Below are 22,737 nucleotides of genomic sequence, written 5' to 3'. Positions count from 1 at the left end.
TTTCTTTTTCTACTTATATGAAGTAATTCAATGTATTTAAACAAGTCTATGTAATGTTTTTGTCGATAAGAAAATATTATTGTAGAGGTTGTGATGGCTTCAGTTATGTAAAAGACCAAAATTTTCACAGTTTCCGTCCATACAAACAATAATATTCTTTTTCCTTCAACCAAAATTCTTTGGTATTAATAAGGACTTTTTACCATAATTGCTACGCATCTCCAATTTTGAAGTATATCTAAATCTTATCCAAAATTAAAACTGCATATTTAGACGTTGAACGATAATAATTAACGCACAATTATTGATTTATACATTTAAAAAGCAGTTGAGCAGAAATTTAAGGGATCAGAACCTGAGATTATATCTTGGTTAGGCCTAGGTATGAATTCTAAAACAATCAGAAAATAAATAAAAAAAGAGCTTTTCAAATGAAAGCAAGGATCAGATTTGAAACCTATTTAAACAGATTAGTCTTTACATGATGGGGACCGTCTCCTCCTTAGCTCCTACTTTTTAATTGAAGTTTGGCTTTTCTTCAAATTTTTAAAGAAAATTTGCAATTGTAGCAAAACAAAAAGATTTTGCAAAGCACTAAAAACACTTGTTTAATGATCAAAGTGTTGAGAAGGGGGCAGTTCCCCTTACATACAGAACAATTCCACTTTGCTTTCAGTTTTAAACTTGCTCCTTACTTTATTTGAAATTTTTTTTTCTATTTGTTTAATGACATTTCATGAAACTGTAAAGTTCTATAAATATAACACTTTCGGTAATGTAGATAAATGATCAATATTTTAATGATCTCTAAATGGATTTTGATGGGTAATCAAACAATTCGTGGTAACAAACTGTAAGTAAGGAGTGACCCTGCTCAGTAGTAATTGTAATATCAAAAGAATTGGCTTATTATGCTGATTCCAAATATATAAGTTTCATTAAGTTTAGTCTTACCCATCAAAAGCTCCGAGCCTGAGAAAATTTATCTGATTTCCGAAAAAAAGGGGAAAGACCCCTAGAAGCCATATAATTTTAATGTAAATCACACCATCAGACTCGCGTATCAAAGAACCCCTCTGTAGAGGTTTCAGGCTCATTTCAGCAAAAATGTGGAATTTTGTTATTTTCGCCACATTACGGATGCGTGTTTTTTTTTCAGGGGTGATCGTATGGGCCCAATTGGCCTAGGACGTCGGGAGAGGGCTGATTTTAACGTAAATGAAAAGTTCTGGTGCCCCTTTTCAGTGGCCAAAAAATGGAGGTAAAAAATGCCCCTCCCACGCCAATTTTTCCAGAATCGTTCGATCGTATTTGTGAGAAAACTGTTTTCTTCATTATAGTTGAAAGACCCAATTACTATGTCTTTGGAGATAAATTGACCCCCTACAGCTCTTGGGGAAAGGTTTAAGCTACAAAATTTTGCCCATTATTTGCGTATAATATTTGTTGTTGGGTTGTATGCATACATTTTTCGGGTGGAGAGGGGAGGATGAATTTTCTGTTGGGATGATTTTCCATGGGACGTATTTTCCATGGAGAGGGAAGCTTCCAAGAGATGAACTTTTTAGTGGAAAACAAAATTTGTTTGTATGTCTCGCTTTCTCTTTACCGATTCAATTTTACGCGTGGAGATGTTAAGGGCAATTGCATGGGATAGATTTTCGCCAGTGTTGAACTGTCCAGAGGATATCTCTGTGGGGAGGGGGACTTTCCCGTGGAGATGGAGCTGGATATCCTGGCGATGACTAGAATCATATCAGGAGATGCCTTTTTGTGGTAGGTATCCCAGTCTAGTCCAGAGTTCAGCAAGGGTAAATACCTCTCTCATTACATCCTTTTAGTGCATGCTTTTTTTCGATGTTACTGTTTGTGCTTTTGTTCTTCTGAATGTTTACTTATTTATTTTCTTTTTTTGTGTGTTACTCTTCTTCTACTGTTTGTATTTTGAATTTCAAATAAATTATTACTATTACCTTATTTTATGAATTGATTTTGGATTCATCATCTAAAAAAGTTTTAAAATCTGTGTTCACCTTATCATGGAGTGTTTTGTTGATACACTGCTCTTACTTTTCAAACAGTTCGTTGCAACAACTAAGCTAGTATTGTTGATAGGAAATAAAACACTGAAAGGGAGAAAATTGGCTAATTTTTGGATTAAAAGAATCTTCATTTCATGCTGATTCCAAATAAATAAAATAAAACATTTTATGTTCAACTATACCCTTCAAAAGTCACTAGCATAGGTAAATTTCGATAATCACAGAAAATGGTAGAAATCTCCGAAAAGTAATCTGATCTTGATGAAAACTGCACAATAAAATTTTAGATGTGGTTCGCCTCCACAAGTCTTTGGAAGATTTCCTCATTGAGCAGATGGACCTTTGCCTCTTGTTTGGTCTCCGAGAGAAACTCCCTTATTTGTTGTCTCCTATTTCCCAAAATTACTACATTATTTTCACGTACATGACCAGTCTTGTTCTATTCCTCCTGGAGAAATGTGGAAATAATTTCTTTTATACTGTTATTTATTCAGACTTAGCAATTTCTTGTGTGTAGTTTTGGATAAATATTCTGGGTCATAAAAATGCCAGTGAAGCGAGGTCATGTGGTGCATCAAAATAGTTTTTTGGAGTGTATCATAAGAAAATTTGATGATATGAGTGAGTTTCAGCGAATAGAATATTTTTTGTTTTGTTTTAAGCGCCTGTTTAGATCCAGTGATGTGCCGAATTATTCATTGTCAGGGGACCTACACCTACTTTAAAGTGCAATCAATTCTATTTTGAATTTGTTCTCTTGCACTCTCGTGTAAAAGAGCCCAATTGCTATTTAACAACCGGAAAAACTCACAACTATTCTGAGCTAAAAGTACTTCCTGTATTTATTTGTTTTAGAAGAACACATTTTTTTAAGTGCTAAAATATAAAACTATTTTTCAATGAAAAGGAAATAGCGAAGTTAAAAACTAAAACGAAACAAAATAATTACGAATATTACCGCCCAATTTTGAATGACGCCAAATTACCATAAATAAGGGTTTTGTTAAAGAGATTCTAATATACAAACATAGCCCCAACTTGTGGCATCGGCCCCAAAATCAGTCATTTTTTTTCCAGATCGCCCTAAAACTTATATTCAAAAATTTTTGAGCTATAGAGACAAGAAAGAAAAGAAAATACAGAGTTATAAAAACTTTGAAAAGAAAATATTTTCCTCTCTAAATGGAGCTCTGGATGAGAAAAAATCTTTCCTTAACTGGGGCGTGGACCCCACAAGGACCGAAAGTTTTTCCAAAATCTCCTCCCCGATTGGACTGAAACTTTCAAGGTTAAAGAGACCAGATATTTTTTGTTGAGAGAGAGAAGGATACCAGGGAGTTTTGAAATGGAGGCGGGGTGGGGGAGCTGGTTGTCACTGACCAGTTTGAAACTTACAACCATACAACCCTGAACTAAGGGATACCAAGTTTAAAGAAAACTTGTTTTTGGGCATAGTCCACCAGAAATAAAACCCGAAAGGACCCGAAAACGATTCTTAATTTATTCAAAACTTGTATTCTTTGGTCCACGGGTTAAGGGGACTCCAGTGCATTAAAAAAGAGAGAAAAGAAATTGGTCCCCGAAGAAGTTCAGAAAACTTTTTTCCGATCTGCTTTGTACTTATAACCGTAAATTCCTGGGTCGAAAGAACTCCTTGTGTGCAAGCGAAATTAGGCTAGAGGTACGTCCCCTACCACATCAGGGTGCCATAAAATGTGTTTTTTTTAACTTGGAACTTGTATCTGAAAGTGATTTGGTCAAGGGGACTCCAATTAAAAAAAAATGGTTCCAAAAGACTGGGACCCAAAAAAGTCTAACACACTTTCTTTCAGAACGGTTTGCAGTTGTGAAAGCCTTGCCAAGAGGAGTACTACGAACTGTTGGCTTTTCCTCCTCAACGCCCCGCTCTTTACGCTAAAGTTTCTTACTTTTTTAAAAATAGAGTTAAGAGAAAGAGTCAAACTTTAGCGTAAAGAGCGGGGCGTTGAGGAGGAAAAGCCCCTTTCAAATACGGAGTAATTTCTGTTCGTTTTAAGTTTTAATTTTGCTCCTTGCTTTCATTTAAAAAACTTTTTTTTAAATTTCATTATAACTTTACTTTTTTCCTGTTAACTTGCTGGATGCGGATTCATTGTCGTTGAAATGTGGGATTTATTAGGTTTGTCATTCCTTTCGGTCCATACCTTACTTTGTGTTTCTTTGTGGTTTTTAATGGGTATTAAATAAAAAAAACTAGTTTTTTTTAACTGAAAGTAAGGAGCGACATTAAAACTTAAAACAAACAGAAATTATTTCGTATATGAAAGGGTCTGCTCACTCCGCAACGCCTCGCTCTTTACGCTAAAGTTTGACTCTTCCTCTTAAATTTTACTTTTTAAAACAGTAAAAATAGTAAGTAAAAGTAGAAGTAAAAATAGGTAATACCAGAATAATGAATTTTCCGCCAAGATATAATCTGGGCTGCTATAGGCTTAGGTGCTAGCCGTTAACATTAGTTAATAGCTATCAAAATTGGATATTGGTATAAGATAATTTCGTATCAGTACCTTTACACGTATCCACTTGATACCAAACGTATACCCAAGTTATCAAAATAGCCCATAAGCAGTAGCTCGAGAACAGCTCGGGGTTACCAATTTGAAACTTTTGGTTGTGTTGAGGGCAACGTGCACCTTGAACTTTGTCTTGGGGAGAGCGGGCGGAGGTTAACCAAAGATACGGTATGTGCCGAGGTCCTCAAAATTGAATATCAAGAATATATCAAAAATGGTTCTGTTACCGAGAGGTCGCTTACAGAGGGTAGGGACTGGAGGGAGGGGTGATAAAAGGACTTCAAAGTTTGTGTTGAGCTGGAGGGATAAATTTTATTTTATCTTTGGTGTTTCAAGAAGTGTTTGCACTATTAGTCCCAGCAGAACTCAGGTTTTATTCACGATGAGTGATTAATGTAAATCAGATAACACTTTGTGCACAAAGGCTATCATAATTGCAATATATTGAGAACAAATTGGAATGCTTAGGTGAAACCACCTAGGAAGTGCTGGGGAGGTGATTAAACATTGAAATGTAACTTGAGGAAGAATTATACGGGGGGAGGGGTAGAAATATTTAGTTTCAAATCAGTTTCAAAATTTTTAAATTATATCAGACGGAAGTAAATCAAAAGGCACTGTGTGTATCCAAGTTTTAAAAAAACACTATCCTATAGAGCCAGTAGGCTGGGCCAGTTTCCTGGAAGGAAAGTTTGATTGTGTCAATTTAGAGCATTAGAAATAATTTGTTTTTTTATTGATCCGCCTGAATATTTACTGAATAAAAAAACTAATAAAAAAAAAAATGCTTGGATTGATTGCTGACGTTTGAACGTGTTTAAAGCAATAAAACAGTATTCTCAAATAAATGATCTTCACATGCTTTTATTTAAACAAACAATCTGCTTTAATAAAATAGAACGTGAAAAGGTGAAATAGTAAAATGGTGGATAAAATACGTGTATATTCGTGGTTATGTACAAGAATTGGTTTCTCGTGTACTTCAAATTTTATTATAAAATGTTATCTAAAAATGACCACCCGAAATTACAGCTGGCCGAATATCTTGACCGGATAGAAAAGTTTTGCCAAAATTTGTTTTACAATCAAATTTATTTATTTTGAAGTAAGAAAACTGACAAAAAAATATAAATATTTCTACAATTAAGCAATATTAATCTTTGTCAATTCAAAATGGGAAAAGGCTAATTAAAAAAAAAAAAAAAACTATGAAATTTTTTCAAAGAAAGTAAAAAGCCACATTAAGACCTAAAACAAGTAGACATTAAGCCATATCATAATCCAAACTTAAAAAATTTAAATTACTAGGGATAAATAACAAAAAAACAAAAAAGAACATTTATTAAGATGAATAGTCGTATAAAACGTAAGAGTGACAGATTTTACTGTGGATAAATCAGAGTAGGGCTGTCACTCCCCTTATCCTTTTAAAGGAAGAAATGTCATTTGCGCTTTTCTGTAACAATAGTGTTTTAAACAAATTCTCTTTAGTCATTATAGTACTGAAAAATAAAAATTGTGGACATTTTCAGGAAGCACCGTGAACGATCCATTTTAAACGATCAATCTATTTTTGTAAGTTGGAGACACAGTAAATTTGCCCCAACAAACCAAACAGGCTGCTTCAAAAATCACCACCCTTGAATTCAAAAATTTTAACTATGTATTAACCTTCTATTTGTTAAACGAAATAGAATTCAAAATAAAACGTTAATCACCTTTTCAATCTTATCTAAAAGTTAATCGCCTTTTTAAACTTGTAAAATTAAAGTAGAAGTGACAGGTATAACTATTTGCGAACAGTTTTTTTTTCTCCCACAATCTTTATTATCGAAGATTCTTTTTAGCGCGATGTTTTGACTTATGAATTTAAAAAAACTTTTTTTCTACAAAATAGGTTTTTTAAAGACAAATAAATAGCTTCAATAAACCAAAAGTGAGTAAAAACAGCAAAATATTCTTCCAAGTTTAAAACTATTCTTTCAATTTTTGCTAGAAGACAGAACATGGATGGGTGTTTATTTGTTCGCTTATTTGTTTGTTCTAGTGCCCTTTTTAAGGGATTTTAAAATGTTGGAGGGCACTTAGGCCCCCTTCCACGCTCATTTTTTCCCAAAGTTCCTGGAACAAAATTCTGAGATAGCCATTTTATTCAGCATATTTGAAAAACCTAATAACTATGATTGTGGGGACGACTTACTTACCCATAGTCCCCATGAGAGGGGCCGCAAGTTACAAACTTTGACCAGTGTTTAAGTATAGTAATGGGTATTGGGAAGCGTATAAACGTTTTCAGCGGGATGTTCTTGTTTTTTTTAGGGGGCAGGGGTTGAGAAAGGGGATTATATGGGGGGATCTTTCCATGGAGGAATTTGTCATGGGGGAAGAGAATTTCCATGAAGGGGCAGTATTTTCTAGTATTATTTAAAAAACAATGAAAAAATAAATATGAAAAAGTTTTTTCAACTGAAAGTACGGAGCAGCATTAAAACTTAAAACGAACAGAAATTATTACGCATATGAGGGGCTCAACTCCTCCTAATACCTCGCTCTTTACGCTAAAGTATTTATACTTTTTCAACTATTTATTCTACGGCTATTGTGATCAAATGGTCTTTCTTAAGAAATTGGGAGAAAATGTTAGCTTTAGTGTAAAGGGCGAGGCATTGACGAGGTGGCGATCATCTACATAATAAAAAGTTATTTTAACTGAAAGTAAGGAGTGACATTAAAACTTAAAACGAATAGAAATTAATCCACATATCAAAGAGAATGTTCCCTACTCAAATTTGGCTCTTTAGGCTAAAGTTTTTTGATGTTTTAAAAAGTAGAGTTGAGAGAAAGAGTCAAACTTTAGTGTAAAGAGCGGGGTGCTGAGGAGGGAACAGCCCCTTTCATATAAGGAATAATTTCTGTTCGTTTTAAGTTTTAATGTCGCTCCTTGCTTTCAATTAAAAAAAAAAACTCATTTTTTTTATTTAATTACAATAAATTAACCAATTCAAACTCAGAACCAGCAAAAATTAGCATGAGTAGGGCTGGCGCCCACCAGGGCTTCTAAAAACCAGAACACAATTTGTACTTTACTAAAAAAGAACAAATTTTATATGTTCTCACTTTTTTAATTTTAATAACTCAAAATTATTAAAACTTCAAGTAACAATTATCACCGTATGTTATGTATATTAAACTGTCTAATCATGTTGACATTTACTTGCAAATAAAATTCTGGTTTTAAGAAGGCATGGGGTGTGTCAGGCCTTCTCATTTTAATTTGTGCTCGTTTTCTGTTTGACTCGGGCAATTATTATAATTTCTGTTCGTTTTGGGCTTAACTTATTTATTGATGCTGATCTGTGGTAGTTTTACGCTTGGTGAATTATTTGATTCTATTTTTGCTCATTTTTGGTTTAATGGAGTTGTTTACTATTCTTCGAAAAACTTGTCCTGAGGAGAAAAGTTTTCTTAATTTGTTTCTGTTCGTTTAATAGTGACATAGTCTTTTTCCGGGAAAAAGAAAATAAAAGCTTAAATCTTTTAGGTTTTTTCTATTAGAATCCATAGTTGGCTTACTGTTCGTGTGTTGGAGGAAATTAGCAATTAGTATTGTTTAATTTAGTTTTATGCCTCCTCAAGTTGACCTATAAAATAAAACTTAATATCATCCCCTAAAATTTGTGTCTATGCTCTTTGACAACCTGGATACGCTTGCGCTTTTGGGATTTGCTTAAATTGTAAAACAGAAGTAGTAAAAATAGTGGCCTTGGAAGTTTCAACTTAATACCTTCAGTCATTCTTGTGATGTTGCTGAGCAGAGATTTCTTATTGGCTACCAGTATACACGCAGTACCCTTGGATTTAGTTTTAAGGCAGCATTTAGTTTTAAACTATAATGGGCAAATTATTCAACTGTGAGGGTCGGTATAGCCCACATCCTTAGAGATGTAGTACTGGACTGTAATTTTTTTTTATTGAATAAGCTTGAAAAATTGATGGGCTTGGAAGGAGGGCTACTTGCCTTCCCATCACTTTTGACTGTTCATAATGGCACTTTTAATTTTCAATCAAATAAGATCCTTTAAATTTTTTTATGATATTGCTATCTATGGTAGTGTTATGCTGCCTATGATATTGCTTATATGTCTTTTTGAAAACCTACATGCTTATTATCGTCGTTTTCTCAAATATCCTTCATTTCTTCGTTTCATACATGCATGTTTTTTTGTTGTTTTTTTTTTCGAAACCTCACACCCCGTAATTGTTCCCTAAGAGTTTTACCTTAATGCCCTTAGCGCGATTAGTGACAGCAATCATAGTAGCAGTAGTAATAGTATACACAAGTCCCTACTGGCTAGTATATATATATATATATATATATATATATATATATATATATATATATATATATATATATATATATATATAACTCCAACTTAATAATGTAAGCGGTTCTTGAGATATTACAGTGCCACCCTTTTGAATATCTACATGCTCATAGTTCGTTTTAATTTAAATCAACATCCGACAAAAAGTTCCTTGAAATATTCACCCTAATACTCTTAGCTTTCATATTAGCAATTGCTGTAGTAGGAGTAGTAGCATTAGTAGCCGTAGGCACGCAGAACCTTTGGTTTTCTTCAACATTCCCCTCGTCACACGCTGAAAGTTTCACTTTAATACCAGAAACCGTTCCTTTTCGTCAGAAACCGTTCGGATTAGTCTTATCGACAACAGGTATGTGCATAGCGTATTTAAATATAGTTTAATACTGTTTCAATACTCGCCAAACTTTGGCCTTAATATACTTAGCTTTAGAAGCAGTAGTAGTAGCAGTACCAATAGTAATAGTATTAACAATAATAGTAGCAGTAGTAGTAGCAGTATTAATAGTAGGAGCAGTATGAAAAGAAGCAGTAGCATTAGAATACAAATATTGTCTTTTTGTAAATTCAACATCCTCCACCACAACCCCTATAAGTTCCAGCTTTACAAACCAAACCGTTCCAAAGATGTTGCTGATAAGCACTTTTGACAACCTGTACACAAGCGGCGTGTTGTTATTCAGTTCTTATTTCCCGCTCAATGTTCCCTGAATACTCTACCTTCATACCCTTAGACATATTTTTAATAAAAGTAACAGTAGTAGTATTATAGTATTAACAGTAATAGCACTAGTACTAGTAGCAGAATTAGCATTAACATATAGCCTTTTGGACAGCTGAACATTCCCCTCATTAAGCCCTGGAAGATGTAACTTAAAACAATTAGCCCATGGTATTGGCTATGGTATTGCAGATATGTGATTTTGATGACCTGTATATTCATATACTTGGATGAAAATTTATCTTAACACTCTTAGCCTTACAAGTAGTTGTTAGAGTGGTAGTAGTAGTAGTACTAGAAGTATAAATAGTAGCAGTAGCAGTATAAGTAATAGTAGTAGTAGCAGTAGTAGTAGTGGTAGTAGTGGTAGTAGTTATAGTAGTAGTAACAGTATTAACATTAGTTAATAGTTGTCCTGTAATAGTAGTAGTAGTAGCAGTAGTAGTAATATTAGTAGTAGTAATAATAGTAGTAGCAAAAGTAACAGTAGCAATAGTATTAATAGTAGCGTGCACATATTGCCTTTTGGTCAATTTATCTTCCCCTTTAAACATTCTCAGAAATTTCCAGCTTAATTCCCAGATCCATTCTTGAAATACACTCTTATGGCAATCTTCATGTACGTAGTGACTTTTGATTTAGTTCAAATTACCCCTCAATATTCTCTCGAATTTTCACCTTCATACCTTCAAATTTTTATAATAAATAGTACTATTATAAAAGAAGTAGCGGCAGTAAGAGGAGAAATAGAAGCAGTAGTAGACCTGGAAGCTGTAACTTAATACAAAAGCCCTTGCTATGACGTTGCCGATATGCCCTTTTGATACTACTATTATAAATAGTAGCAGCAGCAGAAGTAGTAGTAATAGCTGTAGTAGTACTGGTAGTAGTAGTAGTAGAAGTAATAATAATAGTAGTAGTAGCGGTAGTAGTAGTAGTAGTAGTAGTAGTAGTAGTAGTAGTAGTAGTAGTGGAGCAGAAGTAGTAGTAGTAGTAGTAGTAGTAGTAGTAGTAGTAGTAGTAGTAGTAGTAGTGGAGCAGAAGTAGTAGTAGTAGTAGTAGTAGTAGTAGTAGTAGTAGTAGTAGTAGTAGTAGTAGTAGTAGTAGTAGTAATAGTAGTAGTAGTAGTAGCGGTAGTAGTAGTAGTAGTAGTAGCACTAGTAGTAGTAGTAGTAGTAGTAGTAGTAGTAGTAGGAGTAGCAGTAGTAGTAACAGTAGAAGTAATAACAGTAGTAGCAGTAGTAAAAGTAGTTGTAATATTAGTAGTAGTAGTAGCGGTAGTAGTAGTAAAAGAAGTAGTAGTAATAGCGGTAGTAGTAGTAATAGTAGTAGTAGTAGTAGTAGTAGTAGTAGTAGTAGTAGTAGTAGTAGTAGTAGTAGTAGTAGTAGTAGTAGGAGTAGGAGAAGCAGTAGTAGTGATAGTAGAAGTAGTAATAGTAGTAGTAGTAGTAGTAGTAGTAGCGGTAGTAGTAGTAGTAGTAGTAGTAGTAATAGGAGTAGTAGTAATAGCGGTAGTAGTAGTAGTAGTAGTAGTAATAGGAGTAGCAGTAATAGCGGTAGTAGTAGTAGTAGTAGTAGTAGTAGTAGTAGTAGTAGTAGTAGTAGTAGTAGTAGTAGTTGTAGTAGTAGTAGTAGTAGTAGTAGTAGTAGGAGTAGCAGTAGTAGTAATAGTATAAGTAGTAATAGTAGTAGTAGTAGTAGCGGTAGTAGTAGTAGTAGTATTAATAGTAGTAGCAAAAGTAGCAGTGGTAGTAGTATTAACAGTAGCGTGCACATATTGACTTTTAGTCAATTGATCTTCCCCTGTTAACATTCTCGGAAAGTTCCAGCTTAATACCCAAATCCATTCTTTAGATACGCCCTTATGACAATCTTCATATTCTTAGTGTCTCTTGATTTAGTTCAAATTACCACTTAAAATTTTCTATTTAAGATTAAAATTACAGGGTTTTGAAAACCTGGAACCTATAATTTATTCGGATGTTGATTTAAAATTTATTTTAAAAACACATTAACTCAAAGAAGAACAAGATGTATATGTCCTGTTCTTTAAAGCTTCGAAAAATGTGGTTTATTTTAGAGTCAGAGAAAAAGAACGTACCCATGATGGTACACTCTATACGCTGTATTTAAATCAATAAGAATTTATTTTGAGTTTTTTTTTTAGTTACTAGCTATTTCACCTAAAAGATGTATTTAATGTCAATACTTTGTAATGTAAATATTTTTCAAATGTTTTTCTAAATACTTGCCTTGGATAATTAAAACTCTCCAATATTCCTGTTTTACCTGGATTCTCCATGATTGTGAAAATCCTCTAGAAAGTTAACTTTTTTGTCACCTAAATTTTTTTTTGTGAATTATTCTTGAAGCTAAATCCCTCTATATGAAACATTAATAATATTTAACAGTATTCTGGCTAATAGTTCCTTCTAAATTATACTTAAAAATACCACAAGTTTTTTTCAATTGAAAGTAATTACAGCAGACAAAAATTATTCCGTAAATGAGGAAGACTACCCTTTCCTCAACCCTTGCTTCAAACAGAACTATAAGCATTTTTTAGTACTATAAAAAAACTTTATTATTCTAAATCAATTTCCCTTGTGTTTCAGCAGTCATTTTTAAAGAATTTTGACAAAAAGTCTAGTTTTAGTAAAAAGAGTCAGGAGTTGAATAGGGGCCAGCTCATATATGAAATATTTCTGTTGGTTTTAAGTTTTAAATTCGCTCCTTACTTTCAGTGAAAAAAAAAGAAATCTTATTGTATTTAAAATTATGCCCAGGATGTGATGTGTACTACCACTCTCATAAATCCCCGATTTCTTGCTATTCAATTATGTATATTAATAATTGTAAACCGACTAGTAGCGTCCCACCTTTTCTTTTTTTCTCTTTACTTGAGCATTAAAATATTGGATTGAAATTAAAATTTTGGACGAAATTTGAGTATGGAGTCAGTATTGATGACAAATAGTTTTATAGTAGCCTATAAGTTTTATTAATACTTAGGGTACATAATTTTGGGTTTACGGAGAGGGTTATTATTGTACACATGGGGAAAATTCTATGGGACTTTTGATCTTCATCACAGCTAAGGCCAGTTTGACCTTTTCAATAGGGTTCTCTGATGTTTAAATAGGTTTTATATGTGTGTTATATTCAATTGAAACTTCGTTTATAATTAAAAAAAGAGAAATATTACTATTTAAAATTGCCACTCTCTTCTCCCAAAAAGAAAGTCCCAGCGAGGCCCAGCCTGGCTTTTTCCATATCTGTACCAGTAGGCATGTAGATTTTGTTTTTTTTGTACTAAATAGTAGACAATTTTTACAATAAGAGGAGTATTATTAACCCTCCCTCTCTTTTCCAGTTATTTAGATACTGACCAAATATATTCCAGGATATCAAGAAGGATAAGAAATCAATTTTCTCCTGCCCTCTTTTCCCCAATAGGTGTTCTGTCATATTTGTCAGAAAGGTCCATGAAATTTAAGATACCTGGGCATTAAAAGTCAATCTTTACGGCTGATGCACCCCCTACCCCTCCACCCAAAACCGACCGATCATTGTTTCTTTATAATAGCCGATGAGCCCTTACACATTATTGTACATAAGTTTATGAAATATGAAGTAAATCAGTTTTGTCAAAGGAAGCTATAAAATAAACCCCAGAAACATTTTTCTGCAATGAGAAGGGGGTTTCACCTCACACTATTCTAATTCAGACTTAGTCTAAATGAAGTGAAATGATAGATTTATTCAAACCCCCTCCCACTCCCATCTCTGTGTTTATCTGAAGGCTTATGTATGCTACTCATGATAATGCACTACTTCTGCTACTAGTGTTCCTAGTAACACCCCTACTACTTGAATTAAAATTGAATAGTTGGGGGCATCAAGCCATGGCTAATTGTAGAAAAAACCAAGAAAGATAGTCTGATTGAGTGAGAACCCCCCATATTAGTAGGATTGTAGAAAAACAATGTTAGTTCATTTGTTAATAGCTAAGTCTGTCTATTATCCGTCCATGCGTCATTTCTAGGGCAGAAGAACAAGGGTCAATTGTAATAAAACTAAGATAGTCACAGAACTTATAGTTTTCCAAGCATTTGGTAAATGGCACGGGTAAATGGCAGGAGTAAGTACGCATCTCTTATTGAACCAAATACTTGTTTGTTATCTTTTGGCAAACCACGCCCGCCTTGAGTCTCAGGCAGGTTGTTCAAGAGTTTAAATTGACACAGGACCATTAATTACTATGATAATACTACAATTAAGGCTATTTGTATGAAGGTGAAAATTTGACAGAATATTGCGGCGGAATTTGAACGGAATCAGAACACACTATGTGCATGTAGATTGTCAAAATGGCTTATCCTAAGAACGAATTTGAGTATTAAGTTGGAACTTTCAGAGAATACTTCAGCCAAACAAATTAATGAATACGCATCTGTTATTTTTCTTCTTGGGAAAAATATTAAACTCCATACTTGGAACACAGGGGCTTGAAACCTCTACTGTTGAGTTCTCTAATATACTGAATATATTGGAGCGATTTTTACTAGTATTGCTTGCCTTTTTGAGGGTATATCCCCCTTTCTTCAAAATCGGCCAAATTTTCTCTGGGTCTTATCTTTTGATGGGTTACGCTTGGTATTTTATATATGTAAAGTTAGTATGAAAAGCCGTTTTTTTGTGTTAATTGCTTCATTTTTTTTTACTTGAAGTTACTACTGGCCGGTATCGCCCCTTGTTTACAGTTGGTTACCATGAACTGTCTGGTCATTTTTTTTTTTTTGACAGTTTGCTACAAAGCCTTCAACCTCAATTTTCATATCAACTGTTATTTTAAGGATTCTCAAACTCCTCTTCAAACAAACTTGATTCCATTATCTTACCAATCTGTTTGTTTACTTGATATAAACAAAAGACAAAAATCTTTCTTCACACTTGTAGTTCTGGCAAGGTACCATCACCTAATGTGAAATTTCCGAGAGAATCCGTTTTTCCTGGTTACTCCTCCGTTTTATTTTACAAAACTTCTCCAGGGAATCAAATTTTATTATTGCATAGGAAAAAGAAATGATTATTTTATCTTCTATTAGAGGGAAAACAGGGTCTTCGTTTCTATGTTGATTTTATCAGCAAGGTCGATAGAGAGAGGAAGGGGTAAATTGTCATAATTGTATAAGATAAATCAACAATTTTCAGAAAAATTTCCTATGATAAGCCTTAACTGTTCTGAATTGTCTGGGATAACGAACTGAAAGTATAAAACGATCCATGCCAATGGTGTCCGAAAATCAAAACAAAGGATTTCGATAAGATGCATGCACAAAAAATCTCCCTTTTCTTTGTTATTCAAAGTATTCAAAATTTATAATATCCGGATAAATCTATTTTCGTAGAAACAATGGCGAAATTCTAGGAAAAGTGAGCTAAAACGCTCAGAAAGAGGTATGGTCTTAATGACGATTGACAAAAAACACGTGGTATTTCCGGTGAAAGGGATCGAAATTCCTCTCAATATGTTGTGTTACTAGCTTTTTATCTTCAGTAGTAAGTAAGTTAGAATGCGGGCAAAGTGCAAAAAAAGAATTCAAAGTACTAACGATTCTCCTAATATTCTGCAAAATAAAATGGGAACACTCAAACTACAAAACTGTGCTGAGAAAAAGTCGTGGATCTTAGTTTGGCAATGCTTTTCTCTATTCTCTGACCACAAACTAACTACGACGCTTTTTGATGAGCCTGAGTTTTCCTGATAAAACGAAAGAGCGAAGTTGAAACTTAGATCCAACAAAAAAGCCATGTTCAGAATGGTTTAAACAAAATTAATAAACCAAGCTGACAGACTATTTACTTTCTTATATTGTTGGACTAAGCAAAACTCCTACTCTAATCACAACACAGAAGTGGCACAAAGAATCATATATGTTGCTGTAGGAACTAGAAAATAGCCAGTTAAAAATATAACAAACTAATTAATACGCCTCTTAATTTTTTTTTACCAGCCATAACACCGATACAAGTAAAAAAAATCCAAATGAATGTAAGGAGCAACATGAAAGCTTAAAACAAAAGAAAGCAAATTATATATATATTATATATATATATATATATATATATATATATATATATATATATATATATATATATATATATATATATATATATACATATATATATGTATATATACTATCTTTATTAAGGAGCAATAACTGTATATTTATTTAAATATGTAAGCATGTGTGTATTTTTTCTCGACAACTGCTCCATATTTTTTCGGAAAAATTGGCATCCTGGGATATTCTGGCCTAAAAAAGATCTAAATACGCCAGAAGTTTGTGAAAATTCGTTAAGAGCCTTAATTTTAGAAAAAATATTATGTGAGTAATTCGTTTTTTATATATATATATATCAGTATTACAATTACGTTGTCACATTTGTCACAGTTATGTGAAAAAATGAAGATTTTCATGTATGCAGAAGTTTATATTAAACTGCTTAAAGAGCAAAAAACTGAAAATTGCAAGAATATTTGCATATATTTTGACAAGAGATTACAAAAATTCAAAAAACTTAAAAAAGAAAAAAAGTTTGAAGCTTAGCAGAAATCGTTGTTAGAAATCGGACTTGTGGTAATAATCAAATATATTTGAATAGCCTTAGTATGGAATGACATTAAATTGCGCAAAGAGCAAAAAAATGGTAATTTCAAAAATATTTGTAGGCTATATATTTTAGCAAGGGATTACAACAATTCAAAGACCTTAAAAAGAAAACCAACAGTTTTAAGCTTAGTAGAAATTGTTGTTAGAGAAACTTCATTACCGAATTTCTTTTCTTATCAAACAGTTCGTAGAAACGAACTGTAGTAAGGAGCGACCCGGCTCAATAGTAAACGAAACTTAAAAAACGGAATTTTAATACTAATGGATACATGGAAAGAATAAGATTTTTATGCTGATTTTAAATGTTTAAGTTTATTCAAATTTAGTTTTGTCAATCAAAAGTTAAGAGCCTGAGAAAATTAGCCTTACTCTGGAAAATAGGGGAAAACATCCCCTAAAAGTAATAGATTCTTAATGAAATACCAACCATCGCATTTAGTGTCTCAGTGAACCCCTACTGTAGAAGTTTCAAGCTCCTATCTACAAAAATGAGGATTTTTTTATTTTTCAACGGAAGATCTATTAAGGGTGCGGGTCTGTTTGTTTTTTATGTTTTTTTCCTAGGGGTGATTGTATCGATCCATTGGTCCTAGAATGTCGCAAGAGGGATCATTCCAACGGAAACTAAAAGCACTAGTGCCCTTTTTAAGTGGTCCAAGAAATTGGAGGGCACCTGGACCTCCAAAATTTTGAGGGATAATGTCTTTGGGGACAATTCACTCCATCACAGTCCCTTGGGGAGGGGCTGCAAGTTACAAACTTTGACCTGTGTTTACATATAGTAAAGGTTATTAGTAAGTGTACAAACATTTTCAGGAGAATGTTTTTGGTTGGGGGGGGGGGGGTTGGGGGAGGGAGTTACGTGGCATGATCTTTTAATGGAGGAATTTGTCATTGGGGAAGAGAATTTCCATGAAGGGGGCGAAGGATTTTCTAGCATTATTAAAAAAAACAATGAATAAATAAATATTCAAATTTTATATCTACTGAAAGTAAGAAGCAGCATTAAAACTTAAAACGAACAGAAATTATTACGCGTACGAGCGGTTCATCTCCTCCTAAATACCTCGCTCTTTACGCTAAAGTATTTTAGTAATTTCAACTATTATATATGCGGCCTTTATGACTCAGGGGTCAATCTAAAAAAAAATTGGGACAAAATTTAAGCTTTAGTTTAAACAGAGAGGTATTAATAAGGGGGAAAACCCCCTCATATACGAAATAAAAATATACGAAAATAGAAGTTTGCTACGGAGGTTAATTCGTAAGTTGCATATACTTTTCACTTATAAAAATATTCGCAAAACATTAAAAGTTCTAGTTATCTTTTTAAGTAACCAAACCCTTTTTTCCCCACTTCTTTTTTTCTCAAAATCGTCTGATCAAAACTATAAGAAAACCATTTAGCAAAAAAAAAAAAAAAAATTAATATACAAATTTCGTTTTAATTATTCATGTGCGGAGAGCCAAAATCTAAACATGTATAAATTCAAATACGTTCAGAAATTAAAAAAAAAAACGCAAGTTTTTTTTAACTGAGAGCAAGGAGAATCAAGGTGAATCAAAACATGCATTAATTCAAAAACGTTCCGAAATTAAATAATTTTTTTTTTTTACTGAGAGTAAGGAGCGACATTAAAACTTAAAACGAACAGAAATTACTCCATGTATTAAGGTGCTGTCACCTTCTCAACGCCGCCCCACTCTTTACGCTAAAATTTTTTACTGTTTTAGAAAGTAGAGTTGAGAGAAAGAGTCAAACTTTAGTGTAAAGGGCGGGGCGTTGAGGAGGGAACAGCTCCTTTCATACACGAAGTAATTTCTTTTCTTTTTAAGTTTTACTGTCGCTCCTTACTTTCAGCCAAAAAAATTGTTTTTTTTATTTAATCTATGCATAGAAGCTTGTCAAGTGCCGGGGCCAGGCTGTTGGTAATTGCAAAAATGTTTTTATATATTTTAACAAAGGATTATAATAATTCAAAAACTTTAAAAAAGAAAACCAGAACTTTGAAGCTTAGTAGACATCGTGGTTAGAAATTTGACTTGCTTTAAGAATCAAATATCTTTGAAAAGACTGCAATGCGAAAAGACACCAAACTGTCTCAAATTGTCTGCGGATAGAAGAAAAGCGACAATAAGAATCCATTTGCTGAAGGCTGCTGCGTGTCGAGTGCCTGGGTATGGTCGCGAAGTCTCCGGTACTATATATATATATATATATATATATATATATATATATATATATATATATATATATATATATATATATATATATATATATATATATATATATATATATATATATTGAGGACAACTTGATCCCTTACAGTCCTCGGGGGAAGGGCTTCAAATTATGATCTTTGCCCATTGTTTACATATAGTATTGGTTATTGGAAAGCAGGCTGGCGTTTTTTTTTTGGGGGGGGTATTTCTGGAGGTAGGGGCTTGAGGGAAATAGGTTAAATGAGAGGATCTTTTCATGGAGGAATTTATCAAGGGGGGGATCGAATTTCTGTGATGAGGTATTTTCCAGTGTTATTTAAAAACAATGAAAAATTAAACGAAAAACCGGTTTTTTCAACTGAAATTAAGGAGCAACATTAAAACTTAAAGTGAACTGAAATTATTACGTATATGAGTGGGTTCGTTTTTCCTTAATACCTCACTCTTTACGCTAATTTATTTTCAGTAACTTCAAAAGAACTATTTCATTTTAATTAAACGGCCTTTGTGATTCAAAGATCATTCTTACAGAATTGGAACAAAATGGCAGGCTTTTTTTCCACTTTTCAATGGAGATACGAACAACAAAACAAGATTAAGCAAACATGCATAAAACAGGGGGTAGCCGGGGCTTCGCTGTTTGAATATGTCATTGACTAATCTGCCCAAATTCAGTGTGTCCTCTTTATCAAGGGATTAGTCTAACATGCCCCATTTTCGATCCCAAATAATTCTCCACACGCCCTAATGCCAAGAAGAATCGTTTATTACTGGAAGTGGTCACAGGTAAAGTAGCAACTAGCTTCATCAGTTTTAGCCCTGCATGAAAAGCAATAGGGAGGAAAGATAATATTACCATAGCTTGGAATAGGTCTATTCTAAAAGTGTCACATTTTGAACGATACAACTTCGTGAGAAGCAACTCCGGGGCACAGTCATCAACATCGAGAATTACTCGATAATGACACATTACCTTTTTAAACATGACGAAAAGTGCACTGCCGTAGGCAAGAAATTGAATTCGTAACAGTAATACCCAACCACCGAAAGGCGGAAAAAAGGGTATAGAAAAACCGCGACAAGCTAAGGGAGCATTAGAGGAAGTCGGACCATTAAAAACTAGAAATTCACATTTCTCCACATTAAGAGAAAGACCAATATTAGAAAATAGACGTGAAACTTTTGAGACCATAAACGAGAGACCTTGCTTATTTTTACACATAAGTAAAAGGTCATCTGCATAAGCAAGATAAAAACATCTGAAAGTCCAATAAAATAATTTGATCTAATTTCATCTAAAATACCAGAAATGCACATTTTGAATATACTAGGTGATAAAACCCTTCTCTGCTTGACACCTCGACATAAACGGACTAACGGAGATCCAGATTTATTAATTCGGAGGAAAGAATTCTCATACCAAAAACGAAGAAAAAAAATGACTGAAAGATTTACACCATTATTAAAAAGGAAAAAAAAAGCTTAACTGTGAACTACATTGTCGAAAGCTTTAGAAAGGTCCAAAGTACATATATAAAGTGGCGACCCCTCAGCCATGCTATTCTTAAGGGCGGAAGAAAGAACACGGTTTGCATGTTGACAACCAATACCAGATTGAAACCCGAATTGATTGGATCCGAAATTTATATTTTCATTTAAATAAGGAATTAAAACATATTCAAGGATTTTACTCAAGTTACACGCAGTGGCTATAGAGCAATAAGATGAACATTGAGAAAGGAAGTTATCCCCGCTTTAGAATTGAGGTGAAATTTCCACGAAGAAAGCTATCCGGAAAGCTATATCTTTGCTGATGCTAAAATAGCAACTTCCATTCCCCTTTCCTGTTTATCCTTAACAGACAACAAACTAATACGTTGTTTCATTCCATTGTAATTTAAATTTTTCTTCAAACTGCAAGTTTCATTGTGCGAAATTTTGGTTTGCAACTCAATGTAATTCTCGGAGTCCCGTGTCAGAGTCTTTTGCTTTAGCTGTTTGCAGTCATTTATCATCTTCTGTAGTTCGGCATGCGTCATAGAAACCAAACGATGCAACGAGCCCTGGATAAGATAATGCAATTTCTTCTTTTTAAATATAATACCAGCGTCCCTAGCTTTGCTTGAGATACTGGAATTTTTGCTCTTAACCTATCGAGAACTTTTCCTTACGCAAAAGCATTCCGTTTGTGGAGCTCGTTGGAGAACGAATGAAGTCGTAAAAAAAGACAGACCAGTTTATTTTTAAATTGTGGAGATGGCAATACATCTCGACTACGTAAGCAGCAATCTCCGAATAGACAACCTTATTGTATGCTCTTTCTTCATAGAAATGAAGGATTCCGTAGTGAATACATACTGGGTCTTTTGCTCTATTTTTATGGCACTTGGTATTAACCAACTGACATATAGTGATCGCAAATTTAGTCGGACTGTCTGTCGGTCTCTTTGTCCCGGTTTTGCTACTTTAGGCACTTCCTGGTAAGCTAGGGCGGTGAAATTCGGCAGGCATATCAGGGACCGAGCCAGATTAAATTAAAATAGTCTTTTTCCCGGTTTGACCATCTGGGGGGTGGGGGGTGGGGGCCGGTTAATTCAAAAAAAAATGAAGTATGATTAACTTACGAAGGAGTGATCGGATTTTAATGAAATTTGAAGTTTCGAAGGATATCATGTCTCAGAGCTCTTATTTTAAATCCCAACTTAACCTGGTGACATTGGGGAGAATCGAGAAGGGAGCCTAAAATCATGGGAAACGCTTAGAGTGGAGGTATCGGGATGAAACTTGGTGGGAAAAATAAGCACAAGTACTAGATACGTGAGTGACATAACGGGAACGGATCCACTCTCTTTGGGGGAGTTCGAGGGGAGGGTTAATTCTGAAAAATTAAAAAATGAGGTATTTTTAACTTACGAAGGAGTTGTCAGATCTTAATGAAATTTGATGTTTGGAAGGATACCGTGTCTCGGAGCTCTAATTTTAAATCCCGCCCGGATCTGGTGACATTGCGGGGAGCTGAGTGGGGGAACCTAAAATCTTGGAAAACGCTTAGAGTGGAGGGATCGGGATGAAACTTGCTAGTAAAAATAATCAGAAGTCCTAGATACGTGATTAAAATAACTGGAACGGATCCCCTCTCTTCGGGGGAGTTCGGGGAAGGAGGGTTAATTCTGAAAAAATGAGGTATTTTTAACTTACGAAGGAGTGATCGGATCCTATTAAAAAATTTGATGTTTGGAAGGATATCATGTCTCAGAGCTCTTATTTTAAATCCCGACCGGATTCGGTGAAGAGGAAGTTAAGGGGGGGAACATAAAATCTTGGAAAACGCGAAAACTAGTGCCCGGGGGTATATAGGGTTTTATGAAAGAGGTGGTCGTATAAACTTCTTAGGGGACTCAATTGATTAGATATTCAAATTTCAAGCTCCTTTTTAAGAGTGAAAAGTGATCCAATGACACGTAGCCTCCCACCCTCTCCCCACCAATCCTCCTTTCCCCAAATGCGTTCGATCAAATTATTTATTTAGCCATTTTGTTCAAAATTAACCAGAAATCACAAAACAAAACTCCAGGGATAACACAGCCCTCAAAAACTCGGGGGGGGGGGAATTTTGTAAGCTATAATCCCGGGGCATTTAAGGTTTTATGGAAGGGATGGTATTATAAACTTCAGAGGGTTCTCATTAGATTGTATATCGGAATTTCCACTACCCTTTTCAATAGTCAAAAGTGATCGGAGGAATACGAGCACACCCCCTTCCCCTTCCCATGGTCTTTCTCCAAATGCATCCGATCAAAATGTTGATATAGCCATTTTGCTCAAAAGAGTAGAGAGATAAATAACAAAAACTCCAAGCTTTCACAGCCCCCAGAACCAGTGGGAAAGTGTTGTAAGCTATAGTTCGGGTGCATTTAAGGTTTTTATGTAAGGAGTTTTTCTGTAGATTTCTTGGGTTTTCATGCAGGAGTGAGAGAAGGAGGCAAAACCCAAACTCTTGTTTGCATAGTTTTTGTTTATTTCAAGCTTGATTTGTAGATTCAACTTAAGTTCAATCGTTTTAAGATTTATTTACTCATTTACATTAATACCTGTTGCATGTTTGTCTGCTATGATTGTTTATGTAATTTCTGTTCGTTC

The 22,737-nt window shown here is 34.1% G+C and overlaps 1 protein-coding gene across 1 annotated transcript in view; it reads left to right on the top strand.

Moving 5' to 3' along the window:
* The first annotated feature begins 2,472 nt into the window (after nt 1-2,472).
* Nucleotides 2,473-22,737, top strand: part of LOC136043045 (uncharacterized) — a 135,113-nt gene continuing 114,848 nt past the window's right edge. The window contains exon 1 of the mRNA XM_065727952.1: nt 2,473-2,663. Coding sequence (XP_065584024.1) covers nt 2,588-2,663 — 76 coding nt within the window. The 5' untranslated portion in view covers nt 2,473-2,587. The remainder of the gene's footprint in view (nt 2,664-22,737) is intronic.

The sequence above is a fragment of the Artemia franciscana genome, unplaced genomic scaffold (assembly GCF_032884065.1).
Source record: "Artemia franciscana unplaced genomic scaffold, ASM3288406v1 Scaffold_289, whole genome shotgun sequence".
NCBI lineage: Eukaryota > Metazoa > Arthropoda > Branchiopoda > Anostraca > Artemiidae > Artemia > Artemia franciscana.
Note: the sequence above shows the minus strand (reverse complement) of the source record. Positions and strands in the feature narration are given on the sequence as shown.